This window comes from Monomorium pharaonis, chromosome 2 (genome assembly GCF_013373865.1).
Source record: "Monomorium pharaonis isolate MP-MQ-018 chromosome 2, ASM1337386v2, whole genome shotgun sequence".
NCBI classification, from domain to species: Eukaryota; Metazoa; Arthropoda; class Insecta; order Hymenoptera; family Formicidae; genus Monomorium; species Monomorium pharaonis.
Window position 1 is genome coordinate 10,794,864 of NC_050468.1, and position 25,419 is coordinate 10,820,282.

Below are 25,419 nucleotides of genomic sequence, written 5' to 3' on the forward strand. Positions count from 1 at the left end.
ATATTGAATGCAGCCAATTTGAAAAGTGTTTCCTTCAATATTCACGATCCCGCACTTTTAACAATAGTTTAGTATAATATATGTTAAATTATTTATTCGTAGAATTTATTAAATCAGGAATATATCACCACTTATTACGCAAAAATGAATTTGTTATATTAATATTGTTAATACGGAAACTATAATATCAATAAAATCACCTATAAAAAAACTTGAAGTTCCAGTGGCGTTAACTTTAGTGATGTATAGAATGATCCAGGCCACGCCAGGCAGGTACTAATAATATTATTCTATATGTTTCTTGTATAGTTAATGTGGACTGACGCTAGATGAAATGTACCTATCAAATACACACGAGCTAAATTTCTAGCGCCTGGTTAAGAAAAATAAGTTGGAAAAACTGATCAGACGCTAGGATCAAGCCAGTTTATCACGAACAAATTTCCGCACGGGTAGTCAAGTGATAATAAACATTTTTGTTTTCCAAACTTGTCTCTTTTTCTAATGTTTTTAGTGTTTCCAAGTTCTTAGGAAATCTAACTGAGAAATGTTCTTTTTGCCAAGTTCTTTTTTTCCTCTTTTATGTGGCGATTCCATCGGATACGCGGAATTTCTTTTGACCGTAGCAATTAAGTATAGCTCGTTGGTATCAATTTGGCATGTTTCCCGCGATGGAACGGCGGCTAATTCGCCAGAACGGAAACGGTCTTTACCTTAGCCACGGCCGAAAATGGATCCCGACCCCGATAGCTCTCAGACGCACGTCTTGTGTGTTGCAGGGATTGGAACGCGACGGGCAACGTACGCGTGCAGGAATCCTGGCCGACGTGAACGACTCTCGCCGCGACAATGTCGAACCATTCCACCACCGAAGGATCAGGCTCCTTGATTGTTTCGCGCGCTACGGTGAGTCTTCCTTCAATTCCTGAGAAGATTAGATCAAGCGAAAGAGAATCGAGCAAGAGGCGTGAAACTTACTAGACACTCGAGATTGATTACTTCTGCTGGCGCGCAGGTCATCTCCCACCTACTCGGTGGGTGTTCCTCGCGAGATTTTGGGAACGCGCGCTCCACGGGAAATTTGAATTTCATTTTCGTTAATAGTAACGTTAGTCCGTGTATACTCGCAATTGACTCGATTTTCTTTCCACGTATATGTCATGTGCGGTCGGATATTAATTTACAAGAACTTAATTTTCATTTATTTAAATGACTCGCACAGAATTCAGTTCCAAAAATTTACGTAGAGATGCGAGCATTATATCGCATTCTTGATGAACACAGTCTGATGTCGGATGATAAATTGAGGGAACGTTTCTTGCAATTTCGATTTTACTTAGTAATTTGCTAACGAGTCAAGCCGCGGGCTGCTCGACTTTTAATGAACTCGGCATAATAATGAACAGTCATTTAAGCGACGATCTAGGGCGTGACAGCGTTGATTTTTTTTTCCTTCCGTTCGTCCGTTAACGTAGAAAGTCGATTTTCACGTGAGTACCCACGCGAACGGCAAAATCTCGACTCTCGGGCACTCGGTGGTGGTTCGTTCATGAAAGTATCAGCAAAACCAAGGCTCGTTTTTTGCGTGCACTTTGCGCGCGCGCGCGCGTTGCGCCGACTCGCGATCTCTACGACAAACGCGATCTCTATCGGGCCGTTTAATCGATCCATCCTATCGATCTTTACAACGAGCCGAGAAAGCTCTCACGCCGTGACCGATCCCGACTCGATTCCTCGCGGCCGGCGGATTAAATCGGGACGCGGATGTTTTGCCCCAGTTTCACTTGACAGGCCGATCTGCACGGCGAGTTCGTTCCGCTCAGGCAAACTAGGCGATTGGCCGCTTCGATAGTCTGCCGATCTTACGATCGATCGACCGATTCGCTCTCCGGATCGCCAAAATCGAACAGCTTGACCCTCGGCGAGCCGGTCGGCGCACCTTGTCACCGATCGTTCCGCCGTGGCGGTCGCTTTAATTACAAAAATAAGTCAACGAGAAAGAAAAAAAAATCGCACGGCGAAAAAGTCCTTCGCGCGCCATCAGCCCGGCCGCTCGCAAGAACGGGCCCTTTCGTCGCGCTCAAACGAGTAAACTCGAGCTTCTACGCCTCTCTCGAGAGTACCGGCCCTCCAACGCGCTCTCTCATTTCGACATCGCTCGTACGCACGGCGAGAATGAGTCGTTCTTTGAGCAACGTCCACGGAGCAAATTGGATAGGCGGAGCGCGGCAGTCGGGAAAGTACGTGGAACTAACCGATTTCGAGCTGATCTTCCAAGATTTTCTCAGATCTCCCGTGACAGACAACACGTATGATGTCGTACGTTAATTGATAGTCAACAATGCACTGACGCGAGGAAAAGTTATTTTATACTTTTAATTGTTTCTATTTTTCACTCGGGATCGATAAATAAGTTTAACGGGCTCTTTTTACAGCTACATTATACAGATAGAATTTCTTTTGGAATTTATCCTTAAAAATTATAATATACAGCCATGGGACGACGTCGTGTTTTGAATTTTTAGAATTTTACTTTATATTATATTAAAATTTAACCAAACTATTTATTTATTTTATTATGATATTAATACCAGGCGTATATTAAAAGTAAGGGCCAGCAAAAGAAACAAAATAAAGGGGAAAAACTTGTATTATTTATAAAATACATATCTACTTTATTTTCTATGTAATCACCTTTTTTTTATATATTTTTGACGGAGCGCAAACTATTTTATTTTTTCTAAAATAAACATCTACTATAAATTACTTGGCGCGAGTGGGTTGTTAGATAGGGTGTTTTTTAAGCAAAAGAATTAACCAGACGTAAAAAAAAATTCTTATTAGCGCCACAAAACACGTATACAGACTCACGTTATTTTTCTAGACACCATTATTTTCTAAACATTAGATTGCATATTTATATTCTTTGCACAAAAACTGTCATTTTATAACTGGTAGGGTTGTTTATTTTGGCAACAATTATAAGTCACTGTTAAATTATTGTTTCAAGGAGACAAATAGACTGGTGGCAATATAACCGAGGGTAAAATCAAACAAGTGATTCCGTGTGTTATTTGCTTGCACTGTCTGAATTCTTATAGAAATTTTTAAGAAAACAGTCCCAATTATTACTTGACGATTTATCGCGGGTAGACCGTCAGTCAGCTCCTTCTGTGCGCGACGAGTATGCTCACTTTCTCCAAGAGGCAACAAATTTTTAAACGGAAGATAAATTTGGTTGCTTAAAAAATACTGATGGTTAGAAAAATGACATAGGTCTGTGTAAATGTGCCACTAAAAGAATTTTTCTTTTTTTTTTTGTAGTTTGATCTTTTTCTGATATATGCCTCGTAAATAAGAGAATGCGATTGATTTAAGTGTTTTTTCCTCTGACTTATGAGACATTCTTTTTCCGAAAATTTATGACCGAAGAAAATTGTTATCTCAGTTTCTCACAAGGATAAGAATTCCCTAGCATAAGATATATATAATAGGTCTCTCCCGATACAAACAATCATTCTTCGACGATATTCCAGGAGATTGCGTTTTTCGAGACGGATTGGAATATAAAATATTTCAATTTCCAGGCGAAATTCGATTCGCTCTCCAATCCCGAGCCGCTCGAACGTTCTTGCGCGCACATTGAGGCGTAATGTATCGTGCGGGCGATTAAAAATTGAAACGTCAGGTGGACGGCCTCCGGATCGATGGGTTCGCGCGAGGTACATGCCCGCTCCGGCGCGGCGGCGGGTATCCCGAATTTTTTCAAGAGGGAAAGCTTCCTCCCGAGGCGAAGAGGGGAATGCGCCCCGTCATTCCACAGAGATCTCCCCGGCCCGGGAACCTCGAAATGGAACCCGAGGTCCTCCATCGAGGGTGACAGCTATGAAATCGTTCGTGATTGCTCCTCTCACTTCGCGGCCTCCAACCTCCGAATCTCCGCCAAGCAGTTATCCGAAGGCACTGTCGATCGGTTCTTCTTCCGCGGGGACTTCTTTTCTCTGTTGAAAAACACGGCGAAAATTATCTCTGCTCGCAAAACCACCTGAGCATATAACCGCTCCGAAATGAAATCGTCGAGTGAAATGATAATGGGAGTGACCTAAGGCAAAAATGTTAAAATGCGTACAAAAATTGTTTCGACGAAGCTTGAATCGTCGTTCTGTCAAGTCGCAGGGAAACGTTATGTCGGAATTAATTATTTAGCACGTAAACGCCAGACGATTACGACCGGCGGCGATTTACAAAACTTTTGATAAACATTGTAATGCGTCTGTCACACGCTAGAAGTTTTCGCAGCGCGAGTTTGTTCTGGGATCACGCCCAAATGGCACGGCTTATTACACCGATAATCGATTCGGCGGATCTGCATCGCGGCTCGTTCCGTGCCGGCGATTTTTCTCAGGTGCGCGATAGTGCTGATTCACGGAAACAGGAGAAAAAGAGAGAAAGAGAGAGAGAGAGAGAGAGAGAGAGAGAGAGAGAGAGAGGGAGAGGGAGGGAGGGAGGGGCACGAGGGTAAAGGTAAGAAGAGGTAGGCTGTGGAAGAGGAACGCGCGGTCCTTCGGGCGAGATTAACACGTCAAAGACGACGCGCCTTCTCTGTCTCAGCAGTTGCCTTGTAATTCCCCGGTGGATACAGGACTAATGGGTTATTTCAGGTAATTAGCCGCGCGCGGCCGTCGCCGTTCCTTCCACGCGTAGGGCTCTCTCGCTCCCTCGCGCCGCCCTTTCCTCGCGTCGGCGTTCGCAATCTCGCGCACGCACGTACGCACGCATGCGGGGACGTGTCCCCGCTTTTTTGCCCCCAGTGCCGATTGATGATCGCAGGCCGCGGCGCTGGATGGACGCGTTCTTAATCAGCCGGCCGATATGTGCTCTCGACGATTTACTTTCACATTGTACGGCGAGCCGTTAATTCACGAGAAACGTTGTAGCCGGCTGTAGGCGGGGCTAGTCGAGAGGGTAAATTGCAACAGTCATCGCAAAGCTCCGCGCCTTTCACGATTGCAACACGCCGTTACGGAGTTTCGTAGTCAACATTGGCGAAACGGCGCGGGTGGATAATGGCAAATTCTGCAGCAAGCGCAACAGAATTCGTGACTACGACTAACCCTCCAGTTGAATCCAGTTGCAGTTCGAGCGTTTTGGCGAGGATTAAAGATCGGGAAACGCCAAGGTGTGATTTCAAGAAAGTTTATTTCCCCGTAAATATACAAAATTGTCACAAATAAATGAATAGAACGCTTCACGACTTACATCAGTGAAATCGAAAACATCGGATGATCGAATATTTCGGACTATTCAAGTTTCATGATTAAACGCTAAATAGTTCAAACCTCATCATAGTTTAAACCTAATTTTTTTAACATGTTAATGTAAAAACAACTTATTGCTCCTTTATTTTCAATGCATATTGTGTTTCCAGTCTTTTTTACTGTTTCGATTTCAGACATAAATTGATAATATATTAATCACTGCTTGGATTCGAACTGTCTGAAATATATTTGAATCGGATGCTTTTTCTTTTACTTTAAATATTTGAACACAGATCGACTATACAATATATTATATCTTTAAGTTTTAATTTAAATATTGATACATTTTGACTGAAATAATATTTTTCGCAACAAGTTTTTTAATTTCTCAACATACTTTATCACTGAATTTGACAATCAAATTAACTTAAGAGATTATTTCTAACTTCAGTTTATGATTACGTTTTAAGTCCAACAGCCATCGGTGCGCAGCTTATGGAATTGAAAAATACATTTAATAAATGATAGGGAAATATTATTAAGCACCAAGATCCACTCAAACCGAAAAATGGCACTTATTATTTCTTGTGTCACACATCGGTCCAGTATTCAATCTTATTAAATATTGACGTCCTAACATTTATCGTGTTATTGGTTAACGATAGTTTCCAATTTCAATTTAAAGCTTTATGACTAAAAATGAATTACAGTGAGAAGTTGGACTCTGAAGACTCGGAACAATCGATTTTCGTTGCGTGTGAAAAAGTTGCGTGCGAATATTATGGTGCCCGGGTTCCCGATCGATTAATAATATCGCAATCGCGCAATTAAATCGCGCGACTGCGAATTCGGTAATTATGGGCGCTAATGATGGGTAGCTCGCGACAGCTTTCTTCAAACTCCGGTGGAAGAAGGTCCGTTCGATCGCTCGCTCGCTCGCGCAAAAGAGTATCCGTCGAAGGCGCGAGGCGAGGTAGATCGTCCAAGAAATCGTCTTTGCCGAGTCACGCTGTGTAACGAACTTCAGCTGGGTGCTAGTTCGAGACGAGGCGAAGCCTCCTTTCTCAAGTCCGAATCGCGGTTAGCCGTTGCAACGCAGCGCAGTAGGAAGAAGGTCGTTATAAAGGGAAAGATCAAGGGTCAGTTTCGTTCAAATCTGCACATGTTCCCGAACACGTGCTCCGTTGCATATAGGTTTGTTTTTCCTATCGTCGCCAAGGTTTCGCATAAAGTCGTTATCATACGTGCCATTCTGCCTTTGACACTATTAGTCGATTCTCAATCAGCTCAATCTCGAATATGTATTAGATAAGAGAATAATAAAGAGTTTAAAGAAAACACTCGTTTCCGCTCGAACGCGGTCGTTCTCTCCATCATGATCGCCTCGAAGGAGCAGCGAGGGAGACGACGTCTCTCTCTCTCTCTCTCCCTCTCTCTCTCTCTCTCTCTCTCTCTCTTACGGTTCGCGGTTCGTTCTTCACGCACATAGACTCGATTCCACTTCTGGACGTCTTCGCTAAAATCGGATCGGCATCACATCGATCGGCTCTTGCCAAGATTCCTCAATGACAGCCGATTAAGGACGATTCGCCGCGAGAATGGGAACGGGGCGTCGGCGAAACGTCGGCGTGGACGGGAACGGCTCGGGGCCCGCTTCGTTAATTCCTGATTTTCCTCGGTCCGCATCACTTTTTAATTGACGCCAGAAATTGAACCAGAGAGCGGACAGAGCGCTCTGGCTGGCCGCGCGTTCGTTCGTTCGTTCGTTGGTTCGTCCGTCCGTCCGTTCGTTCGTTCTCGCAGAGTCATCCTCCGTTACCTCCCCGTCGCCCCCTTCGTCCCCTCACTGAATCATCCACGCTGGTTCTCGTCCAGGATCGGATTAAGCTGTACGTAATGTGGAAGATTATACTGTCATAAGATTGCTTGCGACGTGCCTCGTTATTATTCGGGATATTTGCTTATTACATCAGGGGGAGAGGGAGATCGGGACCACTTTGCCAACGTTGCTGAAAACGACGAGGCGGCGATCGAGTTTCTTCGCGAGAAAATGCGGACTACTGCGCCTGTTGTCGCGTTGGTACAAACGTATTTCCTATTAACCTCGTATACTCCTTTCTCTTCGAGGCACAATAATTTGTTTGGGTCCGCTTCTTTTTCCTTGGTAATAGTGAAAATGTTGAAAAGTAACAGTCCTAATAACAGTAATGGTGCGTGAACGTGGATTTTAAGTTCGGAAAGCACACACCGATTGCTCGCTTGTTTATTTACAAGAGAGTCATTACTTTCATGCCAACCTGTACTCTTTCTGAGACGTGGAGCTTCCTGCTCCTGTTACGCGTACGTGCAATAAACTTTCTCGTGGCGCGTAAAGCCTACTTTCAGCTACCCGCGAGTTTCATCTGAGAATCACAAAAAAATTCACGAAATAGGACACTGTTCCCGATCGTATTTTCCCCGCGGCAAACGGGAGGAGGAGGGAAGAAACCCCGCGAGAACGTTTCCAGGGTCTTTAAACGAGACAGATCGTCCGGTTCGTGGTTTTCCCTTTTCCAGGAGACTCTGGTCGAAGTCGCGCCCGCGCCACCGACACGGCGTACAGTTTCTATCGGCTCGCCAGGTGTTCCAGTCACGTGTCAGTTTGTCAGTTTCCGCCTGTCGGTTTCCAGCTCGCCGAGATGCTGCCAATGACACCGATCTTTGTCCCACCCCCGCCCGTCACGCGCCAGCGCTCGCCTACCTTTTCCCATCCGCCGCGGGTTTTCCATCCGCGTCTCTCCACTCCCGCGGCTCGCACGAGTGTGCAGTGTGTGTGCAGGGGGGGTGACCCGGACTTCAGTCCAGCTAGGCCTCCACCTGCCCGTGTCTCTCGCTTCTCTCCTCGACGGTGAAACCAATGTCGCCTCTCTGGATCCGACACGCGATGTCGCCGTCGCGTCGCGTCCTCGCCTCCTCGTCTCCCGTCTCGTCTCCACCTCCGCCTCCTCCGGTAGTCGTGGTCCGCTGTCATCGGCAGGAGCTCTCGACTCGCGTAAAAATAATTACACTGAAAGAGAGGATTGGGTATACGGATTGCGAATCTTCCATACCTTCGCTCGCGGCTTTCCATCCGTTCGACGGCCATTGTGAGGACGAACGAACGAACGGACGGACGGACGGACGGCTTAATAAGCTCGGAACGCCGGAACGAGCGCTGATAAAAATTTATCCGCTTCGAGTACCCTCTCTCGCATCGGAATCGACTCGCAATCGTCGTGTCTATTTCGAAACGTCTACGATTCCTCCAGAAACGCGGATTTTCCGCAAAGCTGGAATACTAAAAACGTTTCGCCGTATTATTAGCAAAAATCAATATCGGCTTCGACTTATCTTACTCGGACAATCGGCTTTTTGAACGATAAAGAGGCTGCCCCGGTAGAGATGATGTATACACTTTTCCTGGACACCCATCCAGTTACTATCTTAGCAGCATTGTTGCATTCTTATTGTAGTAACAATGCTGCTTAGGAAATGAACGAGAACCCGATGCAGTTTCATCAGCAGTTCAAGCAGTGTTCTTGATAAAAATATACGTAGACACCTGTCCAGTTATTGTTTAGTATTGATAGACAGGCTTTCAAGCTTGCTTATTAGTCAGTTAAATATTCCAGTTGTCGTTCTGTTTTTGTTCAATTATTAGGCTCAGATTTTGTGCACCTTTTGTGCGCAAGTAGCCGCAAGCAAAGTGTTATATTTTGGTTTAAATCCTAAGTAGTTTTATCAGTTATTTATGAGACAGAAAGTAATATATCAGTTCTAGTTCAGTAATTGCTCCAAAAGTATATAGAATTTTAAATTTTAAAATAAAATTGAAACAATAATCTGGAAACATTGACCGAAACATGAATTAGAGATGAGCATTATTCTGTCAAAGCTGAATTTTAGCGCTTAATATTTCTTGTGTGATTTTATTTACATGTTAAAGTGCCGAATGAGCTTTCAGTCTTGAAATATAATTTTAAACTAAATTTGTTATTTAGATAATTAAATATCTATTGTGCTACTTATTATGTAAAATGTTAATTATATCTAAAATATTCAAGGTTCGACTCTGTAGGATTCAATAATTCCTCAGCAGCTTTTTGTTAATTGTGCGTGCGCTCTTCTCAAATGAGAGAAAGGCTCTTCTCACTGAGAGGAGCATATCGAATATCGAGATGTCAGATAATTATTCATGATTATTAACAGCACGATGTACACGTGGTGTATGCACGTGAACGCGAAACACGGGTAGAGAAGGTGAAAGCTCGTGGGACACGCGCGGGAGTTAATAAAAAAGCTCGCGAACGCGTTTCACCTCGACGCGCCGTGACAAACGATTATCGATCTGCGAAAACAGTGGCTCTCTGTTGCCGCGTGTTTTTTTATATACATATATAAATTCCCAAAAGACCGGTAGCAATTGCAATCAGTAAGTTTATATTACCACTTCGTCGACGATGCCACCCTCTTCATCAACGCGGCAACTCGTCGACGGCCATTTACACATTCGGTTTTTGTTCATCATTTACAAAAGCGGCTCGTTATCCTTTTTTCCCCAACTTTAAACAACTCTCATCGGCGTAACAAGTGTGCCATTGAATTTTATCGGTGTGATAAATACATCAGTGTCTTGTGGCCGCGACAACTGATGTTATTTTACGACATTTGTTGAAACAGAAAGATGTCATATTACGTTTGAAAAGAGGTTATCTTTGACTTTTAATTTTTTTCCCCATTCACGAGATTACTTTGATTGTTTAATTAACACTTACATGTTGATATGTGATTTGTGAAATACCTTTGAATATCTCCGGAGCTGTGTTAAAATTTATATCTAATAATGCTGTATATTGTAATAAACAACAGATTTACATACGAAATAAAAAGTAAAAAATTGAATTTTAAATTGCAAAAGTTTTTATTTAAATTTAATTCGGTTCAATGTTAATTCTACTCATCCTTCAATCTCTGTTTCTACTAATGTAGATTAACTTTAATCTCAATTTAATTTACTTATTATCTTTTTAGTTTTAAGAATTATATAGAAGAAGATGAAGAATAATTTGAACCAAGATCACAATTAATCTACATATATTAACAGAAATGGACATTAATTATCTAGAGGTAGCTACATTCTCAGAGTTTCAACACAATTACTGTATTTTCTAAATTATGAAATACTTAATTGTATTTAGTTGATGATCTCGACTCATAATTGTTGTTATTGCAAAAACGATAATCTTAGGGGAATGCAATGAATAGATTTTATAAAACGTTCTGTTTGTTTTTCTAGAGCCAGGCCATTGTGCGCACCGAGACGCTGCCGCGCGAAGCTGCCCCAGCCCAGAACCAGTTATGAACATATGATTAAGCTCGTTTTAATAAGTTTTTATGTAGACCTAACGCGTAAGGATGTATAATAAAAATAAGTGTTGAATAAACGAGATACGTTGAGACAAATTGCCAAATGATGATTTTTGTTGCGGTAAATATGCAGCTGACACAAACTCACTTTACATCTTCCGTACGACGACGTTGTAACTCGAAATACGTGATAATTTAAAATTAAGACTGAACAGATATAAGAGTATAGTTATGATTTTTTCAATCGAAAAGTATGAAGGCTGATGCTTTGAGGTAAGAAATCAAGTTCGTCTCTCAGCTTTCCTAATTACAGTCGAGGTAGCATTACGATCTCACGAGATTTGCGATTACTGAATTACAGAGAGAATATCAGAGATGGATGCTTAAAATCAATTTGTATCTCGGAATACTCTCTCGAGGAGATTACAGCTCCTCGACGGAGATCCGCCATATTTCGAGTAAAAACGAATGGCCGGCTGCGTTTAATTTTCTGATGCCAGCGACGAGGGTCGACGTATCAAGGAAGGGCGGATCTTGGCTCGTTTTCTCAGCCGTCGTCACCGTAGAGATAAGAGTATGGCTGCTCCATCGGAAACCCATGTGTAATTTTAAGATCTAAATGAATATTCCACGACGAAGTAGAACGACAAAAATATAGGTTGCTTGAATTAAGATTTTCAATCTATATGTTTTGCTTTTTTTATATTCATTTATTTTCAACACTTACAAAAGCAATGAGATGAATTTTATATATTCGTAATTGTATATATGTTCTATAGTATTTATATTTTTTAAGTATATTTTAGTATATTTTTATTTTATGTCTTTGCTCTTAAAATCTTTATCTGTACCTTTTATGTGTCCAGAGAAAAATTATTATATTTATACAAACAGAGATGAAATAATATGTTTTTATAAAGAGCAACTTATAACATTTTATAAATAAAAATAAAGAATTATTTTACATCTTAAATAATACTTAATTTTTATTATCATTAATGTTATAAGAAGAGTATATAAAATATATTTATAAATATATAAAAAAATACATAAAATATAAAATATTTTTGAAGAAGTTGGTAATAAATATAGAATTTTCACAGAACAGAAACAAGTTTAAACGTTTTTCATTTTTTTTTAAATAAATTTTTAAAATATTGATTAAATCTTAGAACCTGCTTTTATATCTATTACACGTTCAGAGAAAGAACATGATATAAATATCATATTTATACAATGAATAATTTAAAGGTGAAAAGTTTTTTATTTCCCAAAAATTAAACTTTTTGGACTTTGTAGGAATCTTTTTCATTATAATATTTATTTTATATATTTCTAATATATAATTCAAAGGCAGATTCAGCCTTAGAATTTAATCTTTGAAGTATTTTTAAGGATATGAGAACGCTTCGGCATGAAAATGGCGTTATACATTTCAATCTCGCGGTAAAGCCAGCGCGCATCTTTCGTGTTCTCAGTTTATCGTTCGATAGAACCGAGTGGGCCACTCGCGATCTACCCGACAAAGGCGAATATTCGGTATATATAAGAAGGGAAGATATTGGCCCGTCTTTTCCATCCAGTAGTCGTCACCGTGGAGACGACTGGTGAGCCGTGGGTGTTCTCCTGAATTCTCGATCTCGGAGAATCTGTCTCCTACATGGACGAACGAACCCTCTCCGGAATCTAACCCACCCTTGCGGAGGATCGCAAGGACGAGGGTTGCTGGCGAGGTCTCGCCTGATTGGCGGCCGTGGACTATCGACCAACCCGAGACCAGCCCTTTGTTTTAGCCACCACCCTTGGCGGGTATCGAGGGTATCCAACTTAAAGTCGGGTCATTGAACGTCCATGAGATTTCGGTCGGTTTGTTCTATTTGAAAGTGAAAAAAGGGAAAATCACACATTACGAGAAAACATTGTGTGATGTCTTTTTTAATTAATAAATACAGTTAAATTACAATTTGGTTGTAAATTAACACTTTTAATCTAAAAAAAAGATATCACAAAGATGGCGGACTGAGAGATATAATACTGATAAACAAAATAATCAAAATGTAATTTAAGAAATAACAAGCGAGCATTTTTATATTCACCCATGAATTGTCGTTACGTGTTAATGTCTGCGATCAAAGAGACGACTGGCGATCATTTACACAAAATCGCACGTCGATGTTACAGCAGAGCGCATCGCAACTTGCATTCTCGCTCGCGGATCGATGATGCAGCACGTGCTACGGCCTTGTAATACACTGCGTTCACCTGCATACCATACGTCCCTGCTGCACCTCGGCTGCTTAGCATAATTAGTGACTGATGATTAACAGGCGTGCATCAGCACCGGCTAATGGCTTAATTAATTCGCGCGTGCTAATACTGTCTCGCCACGGAGATCGGCCAGGCACCTCGCAGTTTCTGCTGCTCCAATTTGAAACTGCACACTTGCCGTCCTTCGAAGATGTCATTTATCATGTACTTTGCGCAACTCTGATTCTATAATGTGAAAAAACACATGAGAAAAGAATGATAAACGAATTTATCGGTTTATTGTTTGATATAAGTGTATAAATTTTATTTTTAATAGATTTTTTGTTTACATGTCTTATATTGAGTAAAAGAGTTATTAATTTGATTAAATACATTTATAATTATATGTTTGCGCATCACTTACGTCTTTAGTTCAAGTATTTAATATATACTCAAATGAAGTATATATTACAAAAACACATGTTTATATTTAAATGCATAAATATATATATCTATATATTATGTATATATACACAATAATTGTATATATGAATAGTATATAACGTGTTTCGTAATAAACACCGGGAAGAAAATGATTCTGAAAAAATAGTTGATTATTTGATAAATAATTTACAAGACAATTTCATATTTTACGTCAAAATATGCCAAATTTCAAGTTCGATTATCATAAAAGTGGCAGATTACGTGAAAGAATTTTATTCTATTTTTTTACTTAATTTTTCCTCATAGATTCATTCTTTTCCCGATTGTGCCATTAGTTATAAAACTCTGTACACAATTTAAATATACAAATACTTGAACTAAAGAAATTGGTAGGGACAAATTGTATTTAGTCAAGCTAGCAACTTTTTTCTCAATGCACAATTCTTGAATATTGATTCATTTATTGGCTTTTTCGCGGAAAGCAGTCAATTGGCCACCAGTTTAGCGTGTATCATTTTTCCGCAATGTATCCGGTACCAGTTTACGATCGATTCTCAATACGTTCGGATTTTCATAATGATGATCGGCGCGATATTTCGTACATGTCACACAACATGATCGGCGTGGCGGCTTAATTAACATCGGCATTATTTTAATTGGCTGCGGTTGTACGTCGGATATTTGCGACTCAAACTGTTCTTAGTGCGGCGTGTGCTGAAAAATACAACCGTGCACGCGCACGCACATGAGGTGTATTATTGTTAGATTGGTAAAAAAAAAAAAGAAAAAAGAAAACCGGGTGGAGGAAACGTAAGAGGAACATGGGGCGAAACCGAACGTGGCCGTGCGGCTTAGCCGTCAATCAGCCCTCTCTCCCTTGCCAAATTACTGTCAAACGCAATTAGAATTGACGTGGAAGGCCGGGGCTAAATCAAAATCGCGAGGTAAACCCCCTCGATAACGATTTCAATCCCGGAGGCTATGCTCAGTCGCAATTTTCTCCCGCCGCTAATTAATACACCTCGTATCGTACGTCAATTCGACAGTTCCACCTCCTCTCTCCCCTTCCCACCCCTCCTTTCCCTCCCTTCCCTACCATCCTTTGTCCTTCCCCTCTATCTCCGTACCGTTCTGATATACGACGACCATCAACGAAAAAGAGGAAGCTATATTTTTCGGAGGCATTTCGATGGTAGCGAGCGGGACGCGAATCAATATCTCCGGACATATTAATGGAGATGGACGCAAATTTGTTGCGAATCGGTAATTGAAAAAGAGTTGCCGCCATATTAGCCGCGGCCGTATGAAGGGATGCATTACGTGTACGATGATGTTTTCGTCGAAACGGTCGGAATTAATAATTTTTACGGATTTTCAACAGGATTGTAATAAAACCAACGTGTAAAACGCGTTCTTTTATTCTAACGTACAGCGGAACTGATAGTTAAAAAAAGTTTTTAATACTTTAACGAATTCATACAGATGTAAATTTTGCAATAATACTTGGAGAATTTTTGCAATATCGTTTTGCTTCCCGCGGTTCCCTTTATTTGTCCCGCTTTTCACTTCGCGCGAAGTCGTCGAGGAAGAAATTGAAGTCTCGTGAAGGTAAATCTCTCGTCGGGTCCATGCCAGAATTCCTTTTTTTTCTCACTCGCCCCCTTTTTCCTCCGAAGGAGACGAGATCTCTTTCGAGGTAGAATGATATATATTAAAGAGATGCTTTTTGGCAATAAACAATCGGGCAACGAGGGTCGCAGGCAGTTAGGTGGGGCATTAGGGTGAATTATTCTGGCCACCCAGCGTAAAAAGACCGATGAATCACGGGAGTAACGGGGTTCTTGCTCTCTCGATGATGTTGTATTTTGCCTCTTAAACTCAATCTTACGATGGTTTCGTCTCTCATTTAAAACCTAATACATTTTTCATTCTTACCACTCATCCTCTTGTTACATAAGATAATGCGAAATATTTCCCAGCTCCGCTTTTTATCTGATAAGTTATATTTAAATGTACATAAAATAGAAAGTCAAATGAAGGTAAAGATTTAATGAGCTTTTTTTTAAGCGGAGATATAAACTATGATGATCAAGTGTGAAAATGTAACTTCGCATGCAACGATGATACGCAATTTATGATAATTTTTTGTTTTCCTTTGATATGATATAATAAGAAAACTTTTATCTTCGCCCGTAAAAATTGAGATTTCTAGGCATACTAAATGCGTCATCATTCCCAACGCGACAGCTGCAATTGCCGCTACGATCCAGCAGCCATGCTCTCGTGCATCTACAAACGCGCGCGTTACACGTACATACAAGCGCGCACGCACGCGTATACACATAGGCAACGTACAACCGTCAGTTGCCGTATTACCCCCGGGGTCGGGACTTTTTCATTACGGTAAGAGCCGATTGCATTTTTTTACGTCTCCCAACGACGGGGTGTCCAATCTGGAGAATCGCGTGGAAGGAGGACCATCTAATCACGTGTTCCTGGCAATCGTGTCCTGCGTCGATCCTGCGCCACCCCCGCCTTCTCGAGCGAGCACCCTTTCATCCCCGCGCCAGCGTGTCCTCATCCTTGGACACAATCCTCTTCTAGAGAGAACGAAGAGTCTTTTATTCGACGGCTGCAGGGGCGACTGGGACGCGGCCTTTCCATCTCTCTCGTTTTCGCTCATTTCTTCCCTTCCCCCCTCTCTATCTTTCTCTCTCTTTCTCTCCCTTCACGTGATCTCCTTTTTTCTCTTTTCTCTTTTTTTTTTGCACTACACAGCCCGCCCTTTCACTATCCGGGGACGCCTCTTCAATCGGGCTTAGCCGCCCGGCGTAATTAAGCCGCGATTGAAAATTAATCATCAGATCGATTTCGTGCGTCGGCGTCGCTTGCGATTCCTCTTCGCGGACGAACGATAAAAAGAAACCTCTTCTCCTCCTTCTCCTTTCTGTTCCATCAGCTCCTATGATATCGGAGCGAACACCGGGAGCCGGATGAAGGTGAAGGTCCTTTTGATCTCGCAGGGCATCTCTTCCTCTGTGCCTGTCTCTGCGGAACGCGCAAGCTCCTTGCGCCAATTATCTCACGCCTGTGAGGATCATTATTTTTGCGTTCCATCGGCGGTGGTTTATTTCCTGCCGCCTTCGTCGCGTCTTGTTTCCCCCCGCATAAGAGGATTTGCATGACGATCGTGACCCTATCGTTCCTGGACGAGCGATGGCAACTCGATGTGTCAGCATCGACATTAAAAATACGCTCGTTAAAAATTATAAAAACATCGATATTCTTCTGACACGTCTACAGAAGATTTGTATATTTGATGGCAAATTGCTCCTTTGCTTCTCGTGATTCATTTAATTGTTGAATTATTAACTCAAGGCTAAACAACTGGGACTCTATTTGATAATGATATATATTATTATATTTTAAATATAATAATATATAAGTATAAATGAGTTTTGAATTTAAAAATATTAAACACTATTAATATCTTTATACAATATAAAAAGTTTATACCATGCTTCTATAAATGTTTATTTTTATTGAAAAGTAATATTTATTTGAAAAGTCTTCATATAATTTTTACATTTACTTAATATAATATACAAATGCAATAGAAATAAACATTTTTAGTAATTTTGCAAATACAGTATAAATAAACTTGTATGATTTTTGATTCTTATTTTATACTAGCTATGCTCTACCACGCGTTGCTGTGGCTTTCTATTCTTATGCTACGTTTTTTTTCAATTTTTCTTTTGTTGTTTAACTTTTAAGAGTCTTGCTTTACTGTTGCTCTTTTTATTTTATTTTTGAATAAGCATTTATCTATCTTTAATAAATCTAATATTCATTTATTTACGTACTTTTAACTTTTTTTTCTAAAAGCTGCCATGGATTTAGAAATTCATTCAAAAGACTGTTTTAAATAAGTTCCTTTTTTTCAATAAAATAACAGCCATCTTTATTTTTCTTATTACCTTAATTTAAACACAATAGAAACATTTTTGCCTCTCCGGGTCTCTCCCGGTCTCTCCCCGTTTCTCTCCGTCTCTACTCGTCTCTCCCGGTCTCTCCCCGTCTCTCCCGGTCTCTCCCCGTCTCTTCCCGTCTCTCCCGGTCTCTCCCCATAAAAATGCGTAATATAAAAAATGTTTTATTAAATATTTTCTTTTTTTAGTTTTGTAAAAATACTGTGGTAAAAGTTACTTGATGTGCTTTTTTCCGTTTGTTTAATTTATTGTGTTAATTTCTTTTTACTTTTTTCACAAAATATTGATTAAATTTATATAATATATATGAATAAATAGAAATATATTTAATAACATACAATTAATGATATACGTTATGCAGTTAACAATGATGAATTTTAGATGGGTATAAAAATACTGATAACCGTTTATGTAAAAAATAAAATAAAATGAATATTTCCGGATTAATATATAATCTTATTTTATTTAATTCTTTAGTATCTTATAATAAAGTTGAATGTTGATATACCATCTTTACCGTGAACTATATTTATCTCCAATGCGTGTCCGGTTGTGATATCTTTACGAGAGACATTACAATACGGAAAGAGATTTTTATTATCGTCCAATTATTTTCTCTGTCATCAACGTAAAGAGGCCGCGGAGGGATTTTTTTTATGTCGCATCATTATCCGTTGTCGCGTAACTTCGTTATTGCCCGTCGATTCTAGCGGAAGTTCAATGTACCTCGCTGTTCTCGTCCTACATCGTGAATAATCGGTTGAATCCACCTATCCGAAAGAGGAAATCGAAGCGATGGGTTCAGCTGACGATAGAAAGAATTAAAGACTCGTCCTTGCCGGTACTCTTCTAGTTCTTAACCGAGCCCGGGGAGCTCAGACGGTCGAGCGAGCCTCAGTTTCCTCTTCTTCCTCATCCTCGCGAAATCCCAATAATCCGCGATGAGACACAGATTGAGTCCATGGACGGTGGAAAAAAGCACACGGAAAGGAGGAAAAAGAGGAGGAGATAAAGAAGGAGGGGGGGAGGATGAAGGGTAAGGGATGAGGGAGTGATGGGGGATGGGAAAGCGCGGTGTGCCGGCAGAGGTAGAAAGAAAGCTACGTGGCAGGAGAAGAAAATTGGAATCTTTCTGGAACGGAGGATGATAAAATTGCGGATGGTCAGGTGTTACCGTAATCCGGATTGAGACGAGCTGCGGCCGAGTGGTACATGCGCCTCGCCGCTATATAACGATATATACGTATGTATTGTACATATTCTACCTCGGTTCTCCCGGTGCAGCATCCGCGATCTCATCTTGAAATGTCAATGTACCTGACTCAGCTTTCAATTATAAAGAAAAGTCACTGTATATTATCGGAAGTGTCAAACCTATTAAATTTCATATACACCTTATTTTAAATTAAATCTGACTTAACGCATCCATTGAGTTAACGTCACTCCAATTCTAAAATTGCCATGTTGATGTATTTACAAAATTTTTATAAATCTGAATTAAAGATAAAAAGTGGAAGATAATAGAAATATATGTATATAAACAAAGAGGGAAAAGGTAATCGAAAAAATAAGATTTGCATAAGGAAAGAAATGCGAAGAAACTTATGCCAATTCGTTATCGTTATTAATTCTAGGGGCTTCGTTATTGTCGCGAGTGCGTGCAACTTTAATGGCGAACACAACGGTGGACGGTTGCCTCGCGGTCTTTGACAAACTCGAATCCGTGGGGGAACCGATCCGTGTAGACCGATTTAAAAAACACGACCGACCGCTAACGGCCCGCGATTATTTTAATTCAGCCAGATAGGGCGAGCCCCGAGAGCGGGACTCGTAATTTGTTTCGAGATCGTATCTTCAAAGTGGCTCGTAGTCGGCACGAGGGAGGGAATATTCTCTCGCCGGTGCGCAGGATGAGGAATAGGACGTCCTGGGCGTGGGTCGTCCGCCCCGGGAGAAGCCCGCATAGAGATCGCCGGCAGAAGGACGAAAGGGAGGAGCCCTAGGACCGTCTCAATCTGTCCACTCCTCGTAATCACCGGCGAAACGACCCGGATTGGCAGCCGTCCCCTTGTCTTCCAGTATCTAATGCGATATCCTGATTTCTCTCTTTTTTTTTTACTCTTGTGCGTTACGAATGTACGAATAAATTTTTTTTTAGAATATTTAGCATACTCGAGCGTTTATTATAAAATAGCTTAAAGTTTTAATGCAGGAAGTATTGCTGTTTTCTAATAATTTATTGAAATGTTTAAATTGTTGAAGTTAATCTGTGTTTAAGCAGCATATTAATTTTGTATATAATATAAAATATTAAAAAGGAAGTATAGTCCTTGTATTATCCATAATATTTCTATATTATAATGAGGAATTCTAGTGATACATGAATTACATGGAATCATTTATTTAATAATTGTACAATGATGTTAATATGCCAATACACAGATATAAAAATTTGTTATAAGCCATTTTTACTTTTAAGCATTTTAAACTTTTCAAAATGTACATTTTTGCATTAAATTGCACATACGTTTTTAGTCTTTGTAAGGTTAAGCATATTACTACACGAATATATACAAGGTGTCTCAAAACATCTCGATTCCTTCTATCTTTTTACGAGCGTTGACCCACATGTTTTGGGACACTGTATATGTACTTAACTTTTTTTAACATTTATTCGACTATAGTGAAGAGAAAGGTTATAAACTATCAATTGGTTATATTTAAATAACTCAGTAAATATCTATGTAACATAATTATTGTACAAGTTTGTTACCTACAAAACTCTACTACCAATCATGTTATAACAAAAGTTTTTTAAATATACGTAACGATCATAATTAACAATTTACTCAAGAGGGGAAAGATTACGGTTGTGAGATTTGTAAGGGGCTATTGAACATTATTAATAAATATTCTAAAAAATATTTTTATTTTTAAAAGATAAAAATTAACGCTCTTTGGTATATTTTGCAGATTAATGTCACAAAAGTATTGGTATCTTATACATAGTATTATAGAAAAGTATTTAAAAATTTATACAAAAAATCTTTGCGCACTGTAGAAGTATTATACAAGTATCATAACAAATAATATATTAGCTAATATGTAAAATAAAAGTATAATAACCAAATTAATCAAATTACATTCGAAATGATTATGGGATTCAGACTCGCGACACTTGCAAGTGGTCTATAACTCTAAACGCAGTATAACTTTACACGTCAAATGCATGTACACGTTAAATCAAACATTAAATTCAGTCACGTCATTTTAAAACCATATTTAAGCTCTTTAAGTTATACTAAAGTTAAAAGATTAATACTCGACATATTTTTCAAAATCACCTATAAAACTTTCGGCTATCTATTATACAATACTGAAATGCAGCTTTTATGACAACACAATAAACCTTCGTGACCAGTGGCCATGTTATAATGTCTAAACAGTATGTAATGAAGTAATTTTGACAGTTATCCCCAAAATTCAACACAAAGTACACGAAACATCGTAAATTCTATAACCCCATAATCCATAACTGCCTTTTTTGTATATTTTGAGTCAATGTTATTGAGTCAATAGAATGTTAAACAATAGCACGAGATTTTGCTAATGTAGCTTAAAGATCTCAAAAGGCCTAATATGATTTTTTGCCGAAGATTTCATATTAAAATGATTATTCAATAAGTTGATTCTATTGCTAATCTATAGTTTACATTATATGTATTTAAAATTTTTAATACTGCAGTACACTGAAGAGATTATGTGTTTGCGTACATATATTTGCATATATTTTGCAATATTTTCTCTTTGTTTTAACTAAATATACATAATTTTGTTATAAAATACTGTATTTTTTAAACTAATTTTTAAAATCTATTTTAAAAGGGTCCCATATTACTATTTTTGTTTCTATTCGATCAGCAGTGTTGTCACATTTTTATAAATAGCATTCTGAGTATTAGATATGTTATAACTTGTGTCTAAAATCGATTGAACAACATATTGAATAAAAATGTTAAATTTTTAATTTAAAATATTACAAAATGTAAATAGGGATTATAATAGCATCTTTTCTTCTGTATTAAGAACTATATTTAAAAAAAAAGTTTTGTTTTATTATTTTTTAAATTAAAGTCTATAATTGTCATTATTTTCAATAATAAGATTATTATTTTTTACAAAAATAATATTTTATTTATACATAATAGTACTAATTTATAAATAATGGTTTAAACAATATGTATATGTAATAGGCAGTTTAACACACTTAATGTTACAATAGTTATTCAATTTACGATTAATTCGATATACGATTAAAATCTTGGAATATAACCTTGCTATAAGTAGGTGAGTTCATGTATATTATAACAGGGAAAGATTGTCGAAATCATAGTACATTTTACATATGAAAGCATGACGCAGAAATTATAAAGAATATATTTTTAAGTGTTTTTACATCATAATAAGGTACAATTTTTCTTTTTTTACGCAATTAAAAAATGTTTTACTTTATTATGACTTTTTTAAAATAAAAAATTTTGATAAGTGTGCAGATAATCGATCTCCTAAATCGCATCATAAGTATATCATTAGAAATTATCAAAAATTGAGCCATTTATCTCTTTTGTAATTAAACTACGTCAAAATATCGAAAAGCAGCTATAATATCACAATTTTTTTATGAACCGTAGTTGACGTCTCGAGTATAATAAATCACGGCAGGTACTATAGCTCTTAAATAATCCTACAAGAATGATAATACAGTGGTAGAATTTTTAAATAAAAATTTAGGAGACAGTGCAATTTTTTCTATACCAGAATAGAAATACCAAATTATATACCAAAATGCTTCCAACAATATGCTTATGGAGATGCTTTTTGAAAAAGCTCTTCCTTCCATACGCTGAAATTTTACATGTACTACAAGATTTTTCGCTACTAAATATTCTCAAAAAGTTGTCGAAAATTCCGAGAAATATCTACTAGATGCATTTTTTAGCTACTATATTATTCTACGATACAACGTACCACGAACGCATATGCATATGCGAGAATTTTTTCGAGGAAATTTTTTCGCGCGTTTCCTTCGCGACTGGCGGGAAAGGACCGGGAGGTCAGGTCCACCACGCTCGTTCCCGTATCGTATATCGCACATATCGCGCCGAAGGATCGGTGTAAGCCGGTAGCGCGGCCTGTTCCCTCCACGGCGCGGATGCAGCGGCCCAGCAGCCGTAGCCACATTCGATGCGCACAATTAATATCGGGCCGTATCTCCGATCTCTCATTATTACCTGGCGTCCACCGATGCGTGTGGGTGTCAGTTGTTCCCGTAGAAACCAAACGTCGCGCGTGTGTGCGTGCACGCGGCGGTACGGTGGCGTACACGCGTATTGGTACCGGCTACCGTACACCACGGGACACCAGAGTCGGCCATGCATCACCCTAACGAGCCGGGCATCGCGTGCCGATCTGTATTAAGGATTTATAATCCTCCGGACGCCGGAGAACTCCTAATGTCCCGGCCGAGCGCGAGAGATATTTGCCTATACGTCCGCTCGCGAGCGAGCGATCGCAGCGGATACGCGGGAGGCAGGGTTCTTCGGCTGCTCCCCCCCCCCTCTCTCTCTCTCTCTCTCTCTCTTTCTTTTTTCTCCCCTGGACACTTGGAACAGGTGGGCACACCCACGTTGAATTTTTCCCCACGTGCGTCTGCCTGGTAAATTGCACGTGATTCGGGCGTGAATCGTTGGGTAGAACAGTGTTTTATGCCAGTAATATTAAGATGTACATATATATTTTAAGATACTGCGTTGAGAAAGAGAGAGAGAGAGAGGATTATTTCAATGACGCCGAGTTTCAGATTTTATTTTGTATGGAAAAGAAAAGACTTGTTTCTCGCTGAAACTTTCTCAAGCTATTTAAGAGATTTATTTCGATTCTTTAGCGATTGACATTACAAAGGTAGCATTTGTCAGAGCATTTGCAAAAGAGCTCTCTCGTCCGACTTTAATTGCACATTAAATACGTATAACTTTATTCTCGAATTTTATACACATTGCCGCATCTATCTTACAATTAGATATTTTGCTTAATGTCGCACATGACTTAATAGCGTTGTCTACGAGTAATACAATGACATATATTTTCCCTCATGCGTGCCTAAACATGGCCGGGTACAAAATTCGATCTTCAAGATACCGTATCGCATATCTAGGCCAGGATTCGAGAGACGCGTTCCGATCTCGCTTCCTATAGCTTCTGCTACCTGCGCGAAAGCGCGAACGTGCGTAGCTCCCCAAAGACACCAGCAGCATTCCGGGGCTAAGCACATATTAATTAGGCGGCATGCCGGCAGGAAGGCATAACTCCTTTGGGGATGGTTCGAGGCCGTTGCACGACGTCGGTCGTGCCGTGGTTTCCGAGTGTCGTGTTACCGTACCCTATCCCGCAGCCCAGTCTGGCGGGCAAGGCCCTTCCTCTCTCTCTTCCTGTGCGCGTAGGACCCGCGGGTGGCCCCTAGTGCGGCCCGTACGCCGTCTGGGATCTAAGGCCCAGTACGTGGGCTCTCGCCGAGGAAGAAACCGAGCACGACGCTACCGCCGCATTAATAACACTAGTAGCCACTCATATGTTAAACGTCCACCCTGTTATGTTCGCCACCGCCACCGCCACCGCCGTAGTCGCACAGTGGCGGCCACAGGGAGAGAAAGAGAGAGAGAGAGAGAGAGTGAGAGAGAGAGAGGAGGGGGAGAGGAAATGCCGTGGATGCGACCTACCCACCGTAGCGTACAACTCAACTGCGGTTCTCGCGTTTGCGATGCAGATCAGGCGCGTTTACTCAGCTCGCTCTTCCGGTAGCTGCGCTTACGCTAATGCCGAGGCAGATCGGTCCGAGCGCAGTCGCGCAATAAATCAAACGCGCGATCTAAATTTCACGCGGTGAAATTGTTTCTAGAGACATTTTCAGATCCTATCTCAGATCCTCTAGGTATCCCTATTTGTCTCGAAAACCTTCCTTCGTCACTTTAGACACTTGTAATGATATTCTTTAGGACTGTAATTTATTTTCCATTTATGTTTCCCTGTTATTCGATTTATTATATTATTATGATTTGCTAAGTCTAACATTTGAGTCTAAACGTCTTACAAGCTCTGAAATGCTTTTGTTGCAGGTATCAGTGGTTGGAGAAAACACGTTACGTGACTCTGAGACGTGACTCGAGATCGTGAAGAATATTCTTAAATGAAAATTAGAACGATACTTTGCATTTATATATATTGTTAGAGATCATGAGATTTCCACCTACTTTTGAGGAGCACATGATAATTGTTATTATTATAGTTACGTGTAAGATCGCGCGCAATTATCGTTACTCAGCATCGTCAATTATCATTATCGCACCTGCAATAAGTGTAGGGCGTTTGAATAATTCATGCCGTTCGCTTGAAAGCATTTGAGCGCGCTGTTCTCTTTTTTGGTAGATCGGTATGCATAAATAAGAGAAAGTTTCTAGAAATACGAGAATCCAGATAACTCTGTCCTCCGTCATAAATCACATTTACGTCACATTTATAAACGCTAATTGCATAATTCTATCAATTCACGACTACTCTTTAACCAAATGAAATTTACTTTTATAAAATAAATATAAATTATATTTAAGATAAGCGATTGTACATATGTTTAAGTTTTAAAATAACTGCAAAATAACAAGTATCCGAATAATTTTAATTTTTTATGTAGTACTGTATTTTCATAAATACCCTTTCTTTCTCGAATAATTAACAATGTATTATAATAACAAGAAAGCTGACAAGAGGTATCTAAATAATTGTTTAATTAATCGGTAGCGGTGCCGAAATTATGGCCTTCCTTGAAGAAACGGGGGGATGTGCTTCGAGACCTCACCGTTTTCTCGGATCCTAGAACATAAATAACGGAAGAAGACGGAACCGCGGCGGGGGTCCCTCACGCACCCCAGGAGGAACCCACGAAATCCAGAGTGCTCTATTGTCGATTAATTATCGTGAATGCCTCCGTGAAACTTCAGCGTTGATCCCCTATCTCATTGCTAGCGATTTGTCATTGCATT

General features: G+C 39.8%; 1 protein-coding gene across 4 annotated transcripts in view; it reads left to right on the plus strand.

Annotated features, from left to right (window-relative positions):
- Window positions 1-25,046, plus strand: part of LOC105839732 (transcription factor Sox-2) — a 122,987-nt gene extending 97,941 nt beyond the window's left edge. The window contains exons 3-4 of one of the 4 annotated variants that reach the window (XR_004962222.1): window positions 780-906; window positions 24,499-25,046. Coding sequence is in view for 2 of the 4 variants with exons in the window: in XM_036282952.1 (XP_036138845.1) it covers window positions 24,499-24,556 (58 nt within the window). In the remaining 2 variants the exon portion in view is untranslated. Of the gene's footprint in view, window positions 1-779; window positions 907-10,572; window positions 10,740-24,498 lie in introns of those variants that run through there. The other 3 variants (XR_004962221.1, XM_036282952.1, XM_036282953.1) reach the window with 3 other exon arrangements.
- Window positions 25,047-25,419: the final 373 nt, after the last annotated feature.